General features: G+C 33.9%; 1 protein-coding gene across 1 annotated transcript in view; it reads right to left on the bottom strand.

Moving 5' to 3' along the window:
• MAN2A1 (mannosidase alpha class 2A member 1) overlaps nucleotides 1-19,060 on the bottom strand; it is a 123,994-nt gene that overhangs the window by 50,281 nt on the left and 54,653 nt on the right. Inside the window, exons 10-12 of the mRNA XM_074166030.1 lie at nucleotides 15,794-15,979; nucleotides 13,694-13,808; nucleotides 10,739-10,806 (exon numbers count right to left, since the gene is read on the bottom strand). Of these exons, the coding sequence (XP_074022131.1) occupies nucleotides 10,739-10,806; nucleotides 13,694-13,808; nucleotides 15,794-15,979 (369 nt within the window). The remainder of the gene's footprint in view (nucleotides 1-10,738; nucleotides 10,807-13,693; nucleotides 13,809-15,793; nucleotides 15,980-19,060) is intronic.

Raw genomic sequence — 19,060 nt, 5'->3', positions numbered from 1 at the left:
GAATGTGGAAACCAATTGGCTGTGAATTTTGAGTTAAAAGTCCATAAACCCCTGAGGAATTTTTTAATGTATTTTTGAAAAGAGATGCATGGATAATTGTCCAATAAAGCAAAATTAATTTTCTTCCTAAGTTCATATTCAGGAAGGAAGCAAAAACAGTAATATCCGTAAGATGGAATAATTCTGCATCACAGTTTGTTTTTCTTCCAGATGGGAAAATACCCTTCTATGTCAAGCCATACCGACTAATTTACAGAAATACAGTGTTAGTGATTTAGGATATTTCTTTTATAAATATAACTGGATACATACACATATATGTAGTATATATGCTACATATGGGGGAAGTGGGGGCAGGTAGAGGGAAAATCCAGAATTTTCCATTATTAGAAAACATCTTGACCTTTGCATTCCTATAGAGAACTGATCTGTTGCTACTAATGTAGCAACATTAGTTATTAATCTACTCAACAATTCTCATCTCATCAGAAAGCTACCTACCCACAGTAAAAAAAAAAAAATAAATATATTACTCTGAAAACATTTAATGTGTAAAACAGTTAAAATACCCAGCACTCAGACAGTTCTTTCATCAGAAGTGATACAGAAACATTTTGCTTTTTATAACAGATCTGCCAAGTGCCAAAATAATGCTTGTCAGAGGGAAAAAAAGGAAATTATTTTTGCCTATATGACAGACTGAACATAAAATGCTGTGCCTGTGCATTAGGGAGAGCAGCTGCAAGCAGAGCTGTTCTCTCATTAGAGCAAGTAGTTCTCATACAAACAGCAGGTAACATTTCAGTTCACTGGAAGGTCTTGTATGCCTTAAATCAGTCCACTTTTCTCATTTATTCCAGTTGGTCAAATAAAAGACAGTATATACAAAACAGACTAGCCTATAGCCTTAGGCTACGCTTGGTACTGCAAAATATGCTAGCTTGCTACAACTCTCAAGACTAAATTCAAGAGACAAAAGGCAAATCTGTACCTTAATAAAAACCTAGTGGAGTAGAAGGTTGCTGTAGTTTGATCTCTTATCCAAACAGAGAATTCAGTAAGACAAGCTTCGACAAATGCTTCAATCACTATTCTTGAAAATGTCCAAAACAGTTTATACTGTTCTCCAGCTCAAGCCTGCTCAAAGTCTCATCTCTCGAAGCATGTTTTCTAAAACTATAGACTGTATTTTTGATGAAGCCTTCATCATTTTGAGTATAGCACACTATTTCAGCTGTATTTTACACAGAACCTCCATTTACATAATCCAAAAGCAAAACTGCTTCTGACACCATACAAGGAACTCTCTCAGTCTAATCTTTTGTTATGTCTTGTCTTTTCTGCTTCCCTCATGCCTGTTAGGTTAGTCCCCACATTATTTTTCCATTTTGTGTGTAATACTTCCACTTGTCTGCTTCATTTCACTCTTTGACTATGAAACATTGGCTGCAGTTTAAGATAATTTTAAGTTTTAATCCTCTACAGTGATTGTTTCCAGTATGACTTCAAATTTTATAATCTATTTACATTCTACTCTATCAGCACAATTGATATAAATAGAAAACAATTTGTTATTTTATGACCTAAAGAATTTCTTGCTTGCTTTTGGCCTCACTTAGCACACACACAAAAAAAAAAAAAAAACCACAACTCCACCCTGTTCAGATGGATACCCAAGGATGTAAGCTGAATAATATGTGATATCCAACATTTAGCAATGACTGTTTGAGTAATACCTAGGCAACTAGCAATTCTATTACCTGAGTGAAGGTCGCATTAGCAAAAATACGTTTACAACAAACTGACTAGAAATTAAAGTGTGGAATTAAAACATGACACCAAGTCTAATGTTTGGCTTTATAGTTTTAAAGAAAGGGGATTGGATCTGCTTCAATATTCCTGTTTGGTCTAGTAGCCTTTTTTTAAAAATTTCATCTGCACATTATGAGAGTGAACTTTCAGAAAAAGCTGTAACAAATTAAGCTCAAAGTACCAAACGAAACTACAGTGAAAGTGTGCTTTAAACTGCATCAACACACCTCCTTATATTACATTTAGTTTCAATAATTGCTACACCTTTAATGTACACCTCCTCTGAGATAAAATAGATGCTGAAACTGCTACTGTTCATAACTATACAATCCTAGACACTAAATTAAATAGAAAAGTCCTTTGTGAGAAAAACCTTATGCTTACAAAGCTGCAGTCTCAGATATACCGTGAGATGTAAACATGAAATTTGGGGCAGTGAGAATATGGGTGGTTTAATAACAATTCAAGTTAAGCAAGCAGTTCTCCTCTATGTAGTCAGAGAAAAGCAAGTTCTCCCCAAAAGGAGACACCTTCCCAAAGGGCTTTTCATTGACTGGATAAAGTCTAGGGAGACTTTTCAGCTCATTTAACTGGGTAAGATAAATGTTAATATTCTCCTCTGCATCACATCCAGCTAAGCTTCTTGTAAATTTAAGAATCCTAATTTGGGATTATTAATATTGTTACAGATATAACAAAACAAACAAAAAAAAATTTACATTTAAGCAGCAATTCTTACAATCCAATTAAACTGTTTATTAGATTAGAATATTAGTCTTGACTGTATATAATAAAATATTAACATATATGGACAAATATTAAGATTTTTGGCTCTTCCTAACTAGAACATCTTTTCTGCTTTATGAAAAAAATCCTGCATTAATAGAATTAGTAGCAATCGAATCTCAACTTCAAGTTACAAGCACACAATATAAATTTGTGTTGCTTTCATAAGGTAGAAAAAACACAGTGGAAACAGAATCTATTATTCACCGACCAGCTTTTCATTATAAAATCAAACTGGCGACATCAAGAAATAAAAAACAGAGGTAGTATCAATAAATCGCCAAATTCGTAAGAATAGCGCTTCAACCAACACAAAAGAGAATTATGCTATGATTGTAACAGCATTTGAAGAGGAAGTTAAGTGCATAGTTTAGAAACAGAGGCATAATGTTAAAATTGCACATTTTTTTCTAAAAGAAGTAATGGTTGACAGTTCCAATTAACACACAAAATAATTAAAAGCAAAGATAGTGTGCTCAAAAAAAAAGTTCCATTATCTTAGCTTGACATTTCAGAATTCTGAATCACTCCAGGAATGCCCTTCCTAATGACAAACTCAAAGTCAAACTTTAGATTCGTTGATAAAGGTAAGAGAACTCACACATATTCCTATCAATTCTTTTTTTATAACTCTACAGATATATCTTTATAGTAGCCATTACTCATGCAAAAAGGCAGAGGATTGGGCAGACAATAGGCACATATTCCATCCCTCTACTCTCACAGGAAACAAGACCTTTGCATGGCTTTCTCAAGAACAAACCATGGAACACCCTCAAGAAAACAGCATTCACGATAAACACAGACAACAGCACAGCAAGAACTATAAATTTTGAGAACACAAAAAAACCAACATTAACCTAAGACAAGACTTTTAAAATGTTATGTACCTACTACATATGCCAGATACACATACTTCCTATGATTTGGATGGATTGTAGTGGCACACATATCCTAATCTGGAGCACATAACTACTCTCCAATTAAGGATAAAAGGATTAAGTCCAAAGGCACTATTTTAAATTTTTCTTTTACCACAAAGTTGTGAGGTGTTCTGAAGTCCAAGATGGGCTTGAAGCCCCCTGACTTTTTCAGGATCAGGAAGTACCTTCACTAAAATCCTTTCCTTGTTCCTCTTGTAGTGCAGGCTTTATAAATCTGCATTTAGAAGGGAAAAAAAATCTGGTTCAGAAGAGCAGAAAGACTTTAAGTATGCCATATCACTTCAGTCTGTGCCTTGAGAGCCTTGGCCTAACTACAGTATTGCCTCAAAGCAACTCCAGTTAAAAGGCTGAAGGGGCCAGTGCCTGGAAAAAAAAAAAAAGAAATAATACACAAATATACTGAAAATGTGTATCTTCTACTTCCCAAACCTGCTTCAACAAATACATGCATACAATCCAGATCTTTCAGTTATATTCAGTTCTTTACTAGCATATTCCTTCATAATGATCACTTTTTGGTTTTTGAAAAACAAACCCCCGTTTTTTTCCTCCCCCCAGACTACCTTTAGTTAATCTTTTCTTTCTCCATTTCATATGACACTTCCATTACAAACAGTGTTTTCAGAGGAACCCAGAAAATTCTTGTAGCACCTAATTGTGGAGTTTTTCATTTTAATGTTTTAACTTTTTATAGCAACTGAAGCATCAAACACCTTCACAGTATGATTACACTGGTACTACAAACACCAACAAAAACTGTGCATTGAACCAAAAATCCTAAATTTGTGCTATTTTGAGAAACTGCAAAGATTCTACAAATGCTACAAACTGTATCAACTTATTTATTGGTTTAATTTTGCAACTGTAATTTCAGAGACAATCAGTAAACAAAAATATTTAGAACAGACCATCATTGGTTTACCAACAATAAGACAGACCAAAAACTGAAAAAAAGTTTGATTTGTAAGAATTTTTATACACTGAAAGAGTAATTATTAGAAGTCTCAAATTTAAGAAATTTTAGAACAGCTTGAATTCAGAAGCATGATATTCAAAACTGAATTTTGAAAAATAAAGATTAATTCCACAGAAAGATTTGGAGTCCAATTAATTGCAAATCAAATCTGCTTTAGTCTTCTTAATAATGAAAATTTATAATAACTTTAAAACTGAACTGTAACTCATTTTTTAAGAGTTATTCCTTACATCAAAACAGACATTCATCCTTTAGCTTATTTCCAGAGTTTCCAGATACACTTTTAATGAAGTCAACTGCCAGTGCAGGGAGTCAGTTCCGAGATAAGCCTGCATGCAGTGTAATTAACACAAGAAGTAGAAAACTCATACAATAAAAATTGAAATCTCTGAAAAATTGCTGTAATCTTACAGAAGAGAGGAGGATTTAAGAGAAGAAGGTGGTATAAACTCTTTCACCCCCCTCACTTGCTCTCCCATTAGACATTGTCAAAGCATAATTTGCTGATTGTGTTCACACAATCCAGTGTTAACGTCCACCTATAAAATAGAATGAATGTATCCTCGTTTTGGTTTTGTTCGTTTTGAAGTCACCACTTTTGCCAGAATGACTTTTACTGAAATATTTATTTCAGGTTCACATTAACTGACATTTCAGGATTCGGACGCTTGAGTTAAGTTGTGTCAGACAAGCTTTTCTTTGCCTTTGCAACAGCTTCTCCATCATTAAAATCAAGAGGGAGAGTGTTTTTTTAAATACCCTTTCCATTTAATGAAAATGGCCTTGAGTTTACTACAAACAGAACATGTTCATGGCAGTTACTGGTCATCTAAAATCTAGTAAATTGATCAGTCAGCTGAACACTGATATTAACACTTTAATTTTTAAAAAATCATTAGGCTGTATTCAGCCTAAGCAACCAGGGTATTGGAAACTCAAAGTGGCAGCTCTTCACATATAATTTCAAAGGGTTGTCTAATTTTTTTAACTACTTGCACTACAGTGATGAGAGTAAAAGTGCTTAATTAAGTGTTGTTTCTTAACAGAAGAGTCTTAAGCTCGACTGAATGAGTGTTCAACCTGTCCACCTCCCTTAAAGCTACTAATACAGAGGTTTCACTTTAACAAAAACATAACAAGGCTGTGTGTATTGTTATCACTATTTCATCCAATGAAAAGCTATAACTGTTGGCTTGGTTTTGCTTTTTGGTTGGTTTTACTTTTCCCCCTGGGAAACAAGTGTGCTTATTAACAACGTATGAACTGCCACAAATATTTTTGGCCTTATTTTAATTGTTACTGTATTCTTTCTTGTTTTCTTTAAATGTTTTTCCCCCTCATTGACAACTGAAAATACCCTTGTTTCAACTCTTTTTTAAAAACTGTTTCAGTATGTAACTAGATATACACATGCCTCAGAACTCATACAAGCAAAAAAGGCAATGAAATATGTATATTATTGAAATGTCAAATGCTGTCAGAGCATCTTGTAACTACATTGGACAACTGTTTAGATTGATTGTCCCAACATGGACAACACAGGTGAAAAAGAATTTAAAAAAAACCCAGCACCAAAGTTAAAGTTGCCAAATGAGAATATTAGAACATAACCCCAATCCAGTCACCTTCTGAACTCAAAAATACAGTTCCTTTGGTGTGAAGCTTTAATCAATTTCTTCATGTCATCAGGACAGCTTTCCCTTTTGGCATAGCACACCAACAGTTTCCTTCTCAGGCAAGTTATCCTTGTTGTCGTCTTCTAACCAAATACACTAACATACATACTGCTCTGCCAAGAATTTTTGACCTTTGTACCTTATTCTTTACCACACATTAAACTTAATAATATAGCTTTAATTTCTACATTGTAGTGCTGTGTTGAGAACGCAGTGGGTGCGTGTGCCAAGTGAATTTTTGAAAAGGTAACCATCTTGCAAAATCGTAAGGGTAAATAAGAATTTTCTTTCTCCAAAAAGATGACAAGTTTTGGACCTAACATGAAGAACCCAACTTCTGCCAAAACTCTGTTAATTACAACCTTATGCCAAACTTGCTCATAGATACTGAAGTAAGGATAGCAGCCCAGATTGTTTTGTATCCTCTCTTTGGAAAAATGAAACTTTCTTTTATAAGGTGGATGTCACTAAACTGCTTGGTCCTTTGATAGATCTTTGAAGAAATCATTGATTACAGTGTATCCTACTCAGAATTAATCCCCTAGGCAACCTGAGTACTTCAACCAGTGGAAATGTATCTGCTAAATTATTAAACTAGTCTGGTAAGAAGGATATAATAACATTCCTCTACAATTAGCTGACAAAAGTAACCCGTGGGCAAATTAAAAGTATTGTTGGTTTAGCACTAAAAATAATCCTAAATAAGTTATTTTTAAAAATTTTGCAACATCATAGTATCTTCAGTTCATATGGGATGCCTTACACCATGTTTGCAGAGCGCAATGGAGTTCAGGACTGAAACTTCCCAGCCAGGTACATGAAGGTTCAGAAGTGGATAAAAAAAAAGGCAGGGGTGAGGGAGGAGGAAATGTGTCCCGTTCACTCCTAGGTTCATCATGTTGTGCCAGACTACGCTACGATGAAATCCAAGATGGTACAGACAGCCAGTTGAGTTATTTTGTCATGTATCACAGCCCTCTGCAATGCTGTCTCCAGGAAACACTGTAGATAGAAACAGCTAAGAAAACCTGCCAATCACATTGTTGACATAACCTTAATCAACAGCCAACAGCTTAAACTGGATGGCATGAGGTTCAAACCCACACCCCCCTCCAAGTCCAGTGAGTGCAAGTCTTTTGCCGTTTGGGAAGTACGACTTCTGCCAGACTATTCCCAAGAAACAATGATTATTTCAAAGGACAGGGCTCTCACAGAAGTATGATGCAGCACACTCATGGGCTTTGTTTCCGAGACTCATTGTAATAATTGTTAATTTCAGAACAAGACAAAAGTAGTTCCATATCTAGTTGGATATTACCTTGTGAAAGCTTTGTTTTTCAGCTGGAAGTAACAATTTTTTAAACAGCATGCAACTCCGATTATCACTTAAAAGGGGGTTATTATAATTAAATACGCCATAACTTCAGTGCTCAAAAGCCTGATCATAAGACCACTTAGTTTTTCTAAGGTTGCACAGTCACAACAGGATTTAAAATACTCTACATACCTATTTCATTGAAATTAACACATTACTTTTTTATGAAACTACGGATTCATAAAAAGATGGCAACAGAGCACTACAGAGAACTGATGCATGGGGTAAGAGGGCGGGGGGAGGAACACCACCAAATATATTAGAATTGGTACCAACTTAGAAGCAGTTTGAAAGATACTTCTCAACTACAGAACGGTCTGGAGCTACTTCATACTAGAACAATGACTACTGAAAGTTTTTTTGCTCTTTTTTTTCTGTGTAATCAAGTCGTACTAGCTCTCCTGTACAGTCTGTCCAATTAGTTTCACTACTGACTACAACTTTCACAAGCAGTTAAGAGAACACTACTAAAAAACACTGAAAAGGAAGGCTGTTTGAGAGAAGCAAAAGCATATTATGAAATAGTATCTTGTTGAAAAGCAGGTTAGATTTGAAATTCAGTATCAACTCACTAAAATAGAAAAAAAATAGGAAAATGATTGAGTAATTAATCATATGGAAAAAAACCACATTATCTTATAAGCTTCCCATCAGCAGTGCTCCTCTAACTTTATAGGTGATATGAACCAAATTTTTATAAGAATAATCAATTTACAATACTTATTTCTAAAAATCTTGACATGGAAATGCAAAATTACAAAAACCTAAATATTCAGGCAATTAAAGAAAAGTAACACTTTGCCAGTTACATTGACTTAATTTCTATCCCACACAATGGTATATTAGAACACAGTAACAGAAAGAAATCCAGAGATTTCATGCTCCAGACGGGAATAATAAAGACCATTATGAATAGAGGATAACCAAGTAATAGAGTTTTGAAGATAATCACTATTTTCTATCTGCTGGTGCCTCAAAATTCGAAATGAAAATCCAGTTTCTGGCTTGGAAGGTTCAAACTCTGAAGTTTAAGCATAGTAATCCTTAGTGATAAATTTATCCAGTTGAGTTTAAGATTCTACTGAAATTAACATTTGACATCTCTACTGGTTACCTAGAAAGCTCAGATGCAGAGTCATAATATTCATATACTAGATTTAAGCAAAAGTTACTGTCTCAGCTTATATACCAGTTTTAACAATGATAATGTTAGTGGAGATTCAGACTACAACCAGAGATAAAAGCCTAGAAAGACTAGGCTCATTTTTATAAGAGAAAATAATTGAACATACAGACACTTGAATGAAAACTTTAAGAACAAAGGAAATCTGACATTGTGTGCACTTAAGCCTTGCTTTGAAAGTGTTTCCAAACAGGAAGTCATTACAAAAACCACAGGTTTTCAGACAGCAATATTAATACTCTCTTGTAATCTGCCTCCTCCCCTTTTCTGTCACATTTTTTTCTTCTTTAGTCTTCTCATAATTCTGATTACACAGTCTTTGGAACATGAAATGCATCTCGTATGACTGTACGGTATCTTCACAATACCAGACAATTTAAAATTAACAATTATCTACCAATGGTATCTTCTTAGTAAGTTAAGAAAAGTTTAGAGAACGGCAGCAAAAGGCTGCTAGGACATTATTAATTTTAAAATAAAAAATCTTGACATAAGTATATACTTAATGTACAACAAAGAGGAAAAAAAAAAAGTAAATGTCTGAAATGCATGAACACCAAAAAGGGAAAAACTTACTTAGCACATTATGCAGAGAGATAAGTGGAACAGCAGATGCAAACAAAAGGTTTATCAGGGGATGGAAGGGGCATGGGGAAAATGTTAACGGCTAACCAGGCAAGGAAAGCAAAAGCATTAAAGCTATCCTCAAATGCCAAAGAAAGTCTACGTTATAACTTGCCTCCAGCCAAGTGTTTATGCACAATATACATAATCCACCCTCAGTGAGGATATCTGAGGGGATATTTTGAAAACGTTGAAAGATTTTAGTTAAATAAATACCTAGACACCTAAGTTCTTGACCATTTTGGACAAGCTTAAGATAATCTATTGGCACCTATCTAGTGAGAATAGGCCAACTATCCAGTAAGACAATAAAACTCCTATCTTAGGAAAAATAGTATGTATGTCCACATGACTGGTCTAGAAACAACGCTTCTATTTTAATATATAGAAATATACATTTCTATATATGTATAGAAAACTACATATACACGCACATTATATACATTTAACTTTAGAGGACAAAAGACAGCTTCCCCAAAAATCTCACAAAGACCAAATTTCACTCATTTTTTCAAAGAATCTGATTAAAATTTTTTAACAGTTTGCTGAGTAGTCTGACACCTCCATGAATTAGGCAAGCAAGTTTTATTACCTTGCCACTTGGTAGAACTAAAGAAATTAAATACTAATATCAGCAAAAATAGCATTCACTACTTTTTAAATGAATCTTAAATTTTCTCTTCTGTAAGCAAAAACCTTGTGTTACTTGATTTACACTCATAGCAGCTCTCATATCCATATGTCTTATTCACTTGGTTTGGATTAGTCAACTTTTAATGATTAAGTTATTTCAGGTTGGATATGGAATGTTTATGGAGAGAGCAGAATGACAGTTTCAACTGAATACTCTGGAAGTACATAAAGAACTAAGCCCTCTTAATACAATGGGAAGTTGGAGTCAAGACAAAACAGAGTCCTAGTTTATCTTCACTTGAATTTTAAAGATAATCCAGTATTTAGGTATTGTTATTTTTAGGCCTTATAAAGACTAAGGTTTTGGTCACAGTGTTAATTGAGCCAGCTGTAATTACATTTAATTAGAGTTTTCTACTGCTGCTCTCGAGCATAAATGTTAAGGATTACAAAGCTCTGAAAGCACATAGTAAATAGAATACTTTACTTGCTGCAGCTGAATTAGTGGTATTTGAAAAACTTCTTTGGTTTTAAAGTGCTGTGCCCTCTTTCAACTAGACATAATAGTATTAGCATAACATGCCAGATTACCTTTTTTATTTTATTTTTTTTTTTAATTTTACCTTTATTTTGAGTGAAAGATGAAATGGCATAAAAACCTACTAGGTACTGAAAACACACACATTGCTAAAAGAATCTCAGATGCTAAGTAATATATAAATTATTTACCTTGGTTGCGATGTCAGCTTTATAACTGTCTTACGTGGCAAAGAATCTTGGGAAGACTGAACATCATCCTACAAGAGAACATCTTTGAATTTGTTTTGAATACACTTAAACATATATTATATGAGCTTTGTCTATTATGTGAACATTACGAAGTACAAAACATGCTGGCCATACCATAAACAGGAGCTTGTTTTATACCTTGCACAGGACAATGAACCACAAAAGTTTATAAACTAAGTACTTCAGACTGACAAAAGAAAAAGGCTCACTTTGACCAATTCATTGAGAAACCTTTGCTTTCACTAAATGTCACTTATTAGACCATTACCAAATAGTTACCCCCATGTTTTCATTTTTTGCATACATCATACTTACCAACTTCCTTTAAGTTTTGCATGTAACTGTCATATACTCTTACTAACTTTCTCTTCCTAGAAATTTACTCTCTGAAACCTTACACTCCTGTATATTTATCACAAGGATTTAGAGTTCAGTCTTCTGACAAACCTCATTGTTACTTTGTATTGTACATAAAAAAATTTTCAAAAACAATTTCGGGTGTGTGTTTATGATTTTTATGTTATATAAACTACTTGAAGAATTTTTTTAGAATATTGATGAATTATTATTTTTCCCTAGTTTCTCTCTTTTCTTAAATACAATATGATTGAAGGCTCACTTCCAGTGAGAAAAAGTAGTGACAAGCCGTTGCTGTCACTATTGCGTTAGTCCTTAATTAAGAGAACAGCCAACCTGTTGATGAACTCTTACGGTCCTACTGGTTCATATAATGGTGACAACTATAGACTTCATAACTGAAGTACAAAGCTCCCAGCTCCTCACAGCACTCCAGAACATCCTCAAATCCAACTATTGCCGCTTAGAAAGACAGAAATTATGCAGTGATTGCATAGCTTTACTTTTATAGGTTGGATCTCATCCTATTGGTTGGATCATTCAGGCATCTCTTAAGTTTCTTCTATTTTTCAGTGTACTGTTTTCCAAGAGATCTAGTTTTCGTTTGTTTACTAATGTAGAGTCTGTGAAACTTACACACAACGTAAGAAGTATTATCAGCTGCGAAAACCATGATGCTTTTGCATGTAGCTAATAATTAAGAATAACAGAAACAGTACAAGCAGTGTCATTCTGGAATCCTTCCATCCTGTCTCATTTCCAACTTCCTTTTTTTCTAGCTTTAAGGTCAATTTTCCCTTGGTTGTACCTACTACCTACTGGAATGCTGCTACAGTCTCTTGGTCTGTTCCTTTGACCATGCGGTTTTTTCCCTTCTTCACCCCTCAAAGACAAATGAAGACTATAAGATCGAAAACAGCTACTGTCTTTCTCAGTTCTCTCAGCATTCATTCTGAATGCCCATCTCTGAGCAATTCTTGATGTTAGCTTCCATCGGCCACCAAAATACCATGACAATATTACAGAACAAGTGCCTCTGAACTTTCTACTTGCTCGAGGTTTGCAAAAGATTTTTTGTAAATATCCTTCAGTTCTCCCATTAGCACTCTACAAACCCCACATTAAAAACATTTCTTTGTGGTAACCAAAGTACTGTGGAAATATTAGGTTTATGACACGCTGCAGTTACTGTAGAACATACAGATAAATCATAACCTACTTCTGTAATCACCGAGGGTTTTTTTCTGTTTTATGTAGATATAATGAATTCATTGAAATAAGAACTTTCTTTTTCATTTCTGCTTTCACAGTACTAATAATAGTGGGTTTGATCTGGTATGCTTTTAGGTAATACACAGTTTAAACAGCAATTAGTACTTCTACAATCCAGTAGTATTAATCTAGACTCATAAAGAACAATGAGAAGTTTAGCAAGATGTAAAATCACAACATCCTCCAGTGTAATTCAAAGCAGAAGCGAAAACTTCCTTCCATCATCGACTTCAAAAGATTCTTAGATTATGAAGGTGCACATTCTTTTTGTTACCCTTTCCAACCAGGAGAAAAACGTATTTGTACGTATTTGCACGTATTTGTGGCACACAGTCACATAGCACACACCCACAGGCACACATGTACCGCATGTACATAGGTATTAGAATCAAAGTAATAAAAAGTATTAAGAACTGTTTTAATAATTCATTTTTTTTATATATAAGACTGGAAGAGTAACTCGAAGTATGATACATCTGGCACATCTAAGACAGCAGGATATACGTCATGTTAGTTACATTAGAAGTGTGAGGTAATCATATAATAAAAATTGTTTTAATCTTGCTATGTTTATGCACAAAGAAATTAGAGCATCTCATTTCCTCTGTAGTCCAGGTTTATGGACTCAGGTAGAATTCCTAAGACTAGCTAGCTATGACAGCAGAAAGTTTTGGTTCAGAAAGTGAAGAAGCTAAAGGAAACAATATCAGCAAGTGTGTTTCTTCAAGGTACTCTTTGCTGTAAAATGGGTCTCAAAATGACATGTGGGGACGTGTTGCTATCATCGACAGATTCCTGTTTCAAATAATTTCAGCTAAGGAAAAAAGCACTAGGTCTTGTAAATTCAGCTTAGGCTTATCTCAGGATGGAAATTTTCCTATTCCTACATTTGTTAAGTAATAAGGCAAAGTCAAATTACAGGACTGCATGCTGTTTTATATTCACTTATCATATGCATGTCACTGAAGTCAAAAACAAATTTATGCCCACAAGAAAATCAGAACACCTGGCTCTCCTATGTGATTCACAAAGTGGAACAAAATACGCCCATTTACTTTAGATATGTGCAGATTTTTCAGCATTAACTGCTGAAGTATTCACTTTTTACTTTCCAGTATCTTCAATTAATATGAACAATGATAAGGTGCAGATTTTGAGCAGGTATTAGCAGCAAATTTCATTCTGACTTTTTGTAGGCCACTTAAATTGTATTGAAAATGCATTGTTCGCATTTTATTTTTGGAAGAAATCAGAAAGACAGCTTACCATCTTCAGGAATGGAGTTGATGTGTCATAATTATATGCACCTTTATCCTTTAGTATAAGAATATGAGCAGAGTCAATTATCACTTTCTTCAAGTTCATCATTGAATGGAAAAGCCTGTTAAATTTAAAGTCTTAGTTAGTTTTCAGTTGTTTTTATTCAATGTGATAATAGAAATCTAAAAACTCAAAAGAACTAAGAACTAAGAACAAAAGAACCTAAGAAGTCAAAACTATGAGTTACAGAAAAATAAATGTAATTTATGTAATTTTTAATATCAATATAGCATGAAATTAAGAACAGCTAGTTGCATGAGTGACCAGACTGCAAAATGCAGACATATTCTGAGTTTCATTATATTCCTACCTTGTATACTGAAACTAAGGTACCATCTTCACCCTGCTGTTATGCTACAAAATATATACGCTCAAAATACCAAGCACTTTCTCAAAACACTAATCTTAGGAAAGTTTGTGTTTTATACATTTGATTTCCATTATCTATAGTGGAGACAACTTGAAATGCTGGTCACAAAGTCAAGATTGCCTTTAAGCAGTATTAGAAAAACAATCAGAAACGAAAAATTTAATTATTACCATTATTTCCATTGTTTCAACTGACACAAGATTTACAAATTCTTAAATACAGAGCTGTGTAATTTTATTTGTAAAGGGGAAAAAAGTCTGTATTCCACTCTCATAACCAAGTTACTGCACATGTCTACACCTTGATTATACCTATGTTTTAATAGATAAAAAAATAACAGATTTATTGAATTTAAAAATACTTGTCATGAGTGCAGTATTTAAACCAAGAAAGAGTATTTGAGAAGCATTTAAAACAACAACTTATTTAATGGACACGCTCTGCCACCAACCATCTACCATGATCTACCTCAATTAATCAAATTTACTAGTACCTAAAATTCCAATTTTCTGAACAAATGCATAATTAAGGCATATATCTGCATACACAGGCATACACATATAAAATTCCACAAACTAACTAGCAAAATAATTTGTCAATACTGAGAAAGTAACTACACACCAGATATAAGTGTCCTGATTTCAGCTGGGATAGAGTTAATTCCCTTTCTAGTGGTTGCTGTGTTTTCAGATTTGGTATGAAAGGAATGTCAATGATGCAAATTGATTAAGTTCTTGCTAGGTGATTTTTATACTATTCCAAGCTTTCTTCAGCTTCCCACAGAAGCTGAGAAGGAATATAGACAGAACAATGGAACAGCCAACGGAATATTCCATACCATAGACATCATCCTCGATATATAAACATGGGTTGGCCGTGGGGCAGGAATCTGCAATCACTACTCAGGATGAGCTGGGCAACCAATTCACCAGGTGGTGAAAGTAATACAACACAAGTCACTCTATCTGGTATATTCTTTTACCATTATTATTATTATTGTTTTCCTTTTTCTGTTATTGCTCTACTAAACTGTCTTTATTTCAACCCATGAGATTTTTCCCTTTCCTTTCCCTTCTTTTTTTTTTTCTCCCTCTTCTCCCTACCCTTCTTGGGGAGGAAAAGGGAGAACTGCATGCAAGCGGCTGAGGGGTCCTAGCTGCTGACTGTGGTTAAACCATGACAAACATCAATATACAACAACAGACAAATTAAGTAGAAGATTGGCAACGTGAAAAGGATTTCCCACATGGAAGAAAGGTAAGTTACAGAGGGTGTGGAATTTTCCAAAGAATACATGCCTAAATTAGCACGTCTCATGATCATTGCTTAGCACAGGCAGATGCAAAATGTTCTCCTATACAATAGCTACTACAGAAAATAGTACCCCTATTGTTAAAGAATTCTCAGTATCTTGTCTACCTAGCTTCTTTTGAAGCCTCAGAAATTTTGTTTGGACATCAAATTCTTACTTTAGAGGATTAAAAAAAATTTCATAAAAGAGCATAGCTAATCAAATCCACTTCTCTTGTAGAGCATCACTACACTTTCAGTACTGAGTATGTTGCTAGCTCTAGCAAATCTCTGAAATAAATCTGAAGTAAATATCTCTGAAATAAATACTTCTGTTTTAAAAAAGGGAAATTAAGATTTAAATTTATATATTCATAATAAGTTACCTAGTGCCATAATCCACAACTACCCAATCTTTAGCCGTTCCTGTAATAGCGTCATGATGCTGAAAGAGTCCAAGGTTCCTCCTAGCTTCTGTCAGCAATTTATAGTTATCCACTGAAGGAAATACACTCATCTTCTCAGATTTACTGGACTGTACCAAAGCCAGGGAGTAGAGGATTTCAGCTGCTCTGGAATTGCAAAGAAGAATCAAATATTTATATAGGTTAAAAAAAAAAACAAAAACACACAACAACCAAAACAAAAAATCAACAAAAACAAAAGCAATAACATACATTTAACCTAAAGAATAAACTGATGTTTTTACATCTTTCCTCATGCCTAGTTCCGCAAGTTTCTTTAAACCTTATGTACTTTTTGGCCTGTTTCTAGCTTCAAACAGTTAAAAATCACTGCTGCACTTCATCTTCAACTAGTTTTACACCTTGTAAGCTTCTTGCAAGGCTTCAGTGATGGAAAACAGAGCTTTAAAATAAAAATATGACAGTACAAAGTAACATACCATTTTCACAAATGTGTGATGTATACAGATCTGATATTAATACAGCAACGATAGCCTGCCTTAAAGGAGGCATACAATTCCCATTTCAAAAAGCAACTTATTAAACAAATAGAATTATCTTAAAGAAATACATTAATCTGTACACTCTATATAATATCTATTCTGCTACTTGTACTTTAAGCAAACTAATTCTCCTAAAGACTTAGACAGTTCATGCACCTGCTCACTATACTTTCACCTGAATGGTGAGAACACTGGCTTCAAAGACCCTTAGACTGAACAGGATGCAGAACCCTTCTCTCCTACTTCTTATTCAAAAGCCTAGCACTATAATATTACTATTAGGTTCTCGCTTCATGAGAAGAAGAATAAATTTATTTAATTATTTATTTAAATTTATTTAAATTTTATTTGAATTTTATCTAATTTATTTAAAAATTTATTTTTAAATGTATTTAAAAAAAAAACAACACAAAACCAAAACAAACTACAATTGCCAGTCATTATGAATATCTGACTAACAATGATCCCTGTAGAAATTCTGGGAAACCATGTGTTTACTCTTTTTCCTATGTCATTATCCTAAAACTTTACAGTTCTGTTTCTGTAATTCTGGTAAGCGCCGGATTCTTTTTCAAGCTTTATTTGATCTTAATCAAGGTTTCTCATGTGTTTAAAGAAACCAAGAAGATGTAGGTTATTTTATAAAAAGCAAAGCAAAGGAAAATAGCATGTTCTTGAAACAATTGTAAAACTAACTTCTAAGCATGTAAAAAAAAAAATTAAAAAGGGAAAATAAGTTAACTCTACATTTAGCCAAACTGTCAGTAAGCACATGTTCAAATTTAAACTAGGTACAACAACAAATTTTAAAATCATTCTCCACTTGGGTTTTCAGATGGTGGATTGCTATTAACTTTTAACATGAAAAATACATTTGGATTCAGCTTGATCTCTTTCTCTTTATGCACCACATAGGTGACAATTATGTAAAAACTGCAAACAGCATGTGTCAAACTAAATTGAAAGGCACTCTGTACATATAACAACTCAATTTTCATATTGTCAATATCTGAGGAATAGTATGAGATTTTGCTCTCACAGTTAAGATAACTGCTCAGAAGCTACACACAAAATCAAAAATCAATCAAAAAAGTTTTAATTCCTTTTTTATTCCTAGTGCACTTAAACTTAATGACTGTGATTTTAATGTTGCTTAGTGCAAATTCATACATCTATGCATTCCTCCTACTTTGTTCTATTATAGCTTAACTTGAGATGAAAACAAGTATATTGTAGTTAAAATGCCATCAGATGCACATTCATCTAGTGAATAAACCCTGTCTGAAAAGTTTTCTTTTTCTAAAAAATTCGACTTAGCCACAAAACACTGACCCAACTGTCAGTATGAAGTAGAGAACACAAAAAATTTTAGTCTTCAAAATACATGTTAGATTTCCCTCCCCACGATCCACCTCAATTTTTTTTTTTGTTAAATAGGGAAGTCCATTATTTATAAATAAGGTAATAACCCTAAAGCAAAAGAAATAACATTAAAATGAAGCTGTATAGTAAATATATTTTCAGTTCATACTGCTTCCAGAACTTCACTTTAAATTTATTTTGCCTATAAGGAGCACTTGGAACTCTTTTGCCTTTCAGAAAAATGATTCTGCTTTACAGATCTATTCAGTACCTTCGTCTCTTAGATGCAGAATTTTCCTTTCAAGTCACAATATTACTCTAAACATTAGAATGGTTCAATGGTCAAAGAGGAAAGACCCTTAGAAGTGAAACCACAAAAAAACATTGTATTAGAGAACACTTCAGCTTATAAGGAAGCATTTACCTCTCTCCAACACCTTTCCATAAAAGCTATAGAAAGCCTTGGTTTTCTCACTTCTATGTCAAACTTCTGCAGATTACCTCAAGTAGTTACCTCAGATTATCTACTTTGTTGTAATTTGTAACTGTATTTCTACCTGATGGGACACTGCAAATAGACCAAAATTTGCTTCACTGATTGCTCAAAGCCCACACTAGGTTACATTTAGGTACAATTTATATGTAACTTACATAAACAATTTTTCCAAGAGTTTCTGAACTCTCAAGATGTGGTCTTTTCTATCCATCTGTACAGTTAGAATTATTACTGCAGCTCTTGTCCTGCTTTGGAATGACTACAACCATCTTTTTTGCAGACTTACCATAATTCTTCCCCGATTACATCTGTAAAGAATGAAATCACAGAATGCATTCCTAACTTGCCCCCAACTATGCTATTTTTCTTTGCATCTTCCAATTATTACATTAAACAAACTTCTGGTCACTGATTTCATCACCCTTCAAGCTACTTTAATCCACCCATCCATCTTTCACTTAAGATTAAAAAAATCAGCTATGTCTCAAATCAGCAATGATGTCAATCTCTATTACAAAATCCTTTAACTTTCATGTACTTTAATACACGAACCCAAAACTTTTTTTAAAAAAGGAAAAAGCCAATCAACCAACTCTTTTTCTCGCTTAAATGGCCAGCCATATAGCAAGTCCTGAGGTTGAACATTTTCCTGGCTATTAAGTAGCAGTGAAGTACTTCTTAATCCTGGTATGGCTAGAATTTAAAAGCATTCATCCCTGTTAAAGAATACACAAACACAGACATAACCTCCTGTTCATGATTCATTCCCCCTCATACATATCCATATACGTACATATGCACACTAGATAGATAGATATAAGTTAGCTC

This window comes from Numenius arquata, chromosome Z (assembly GCF_964106895.1).
Source record: "Numenius arquata chromosome Z, bNumArq3.hap1.1, whole genome shotgun sequence".
Lineage (NCBI taxonomy): Eukaryota > Metazoa > Chordata > Aves > Charadriiformes > Scolopacidae > Numenius > Numenius arquata.
This window is presented reverse-complemented; position numbering and strand designations above follow the sequence as displayed.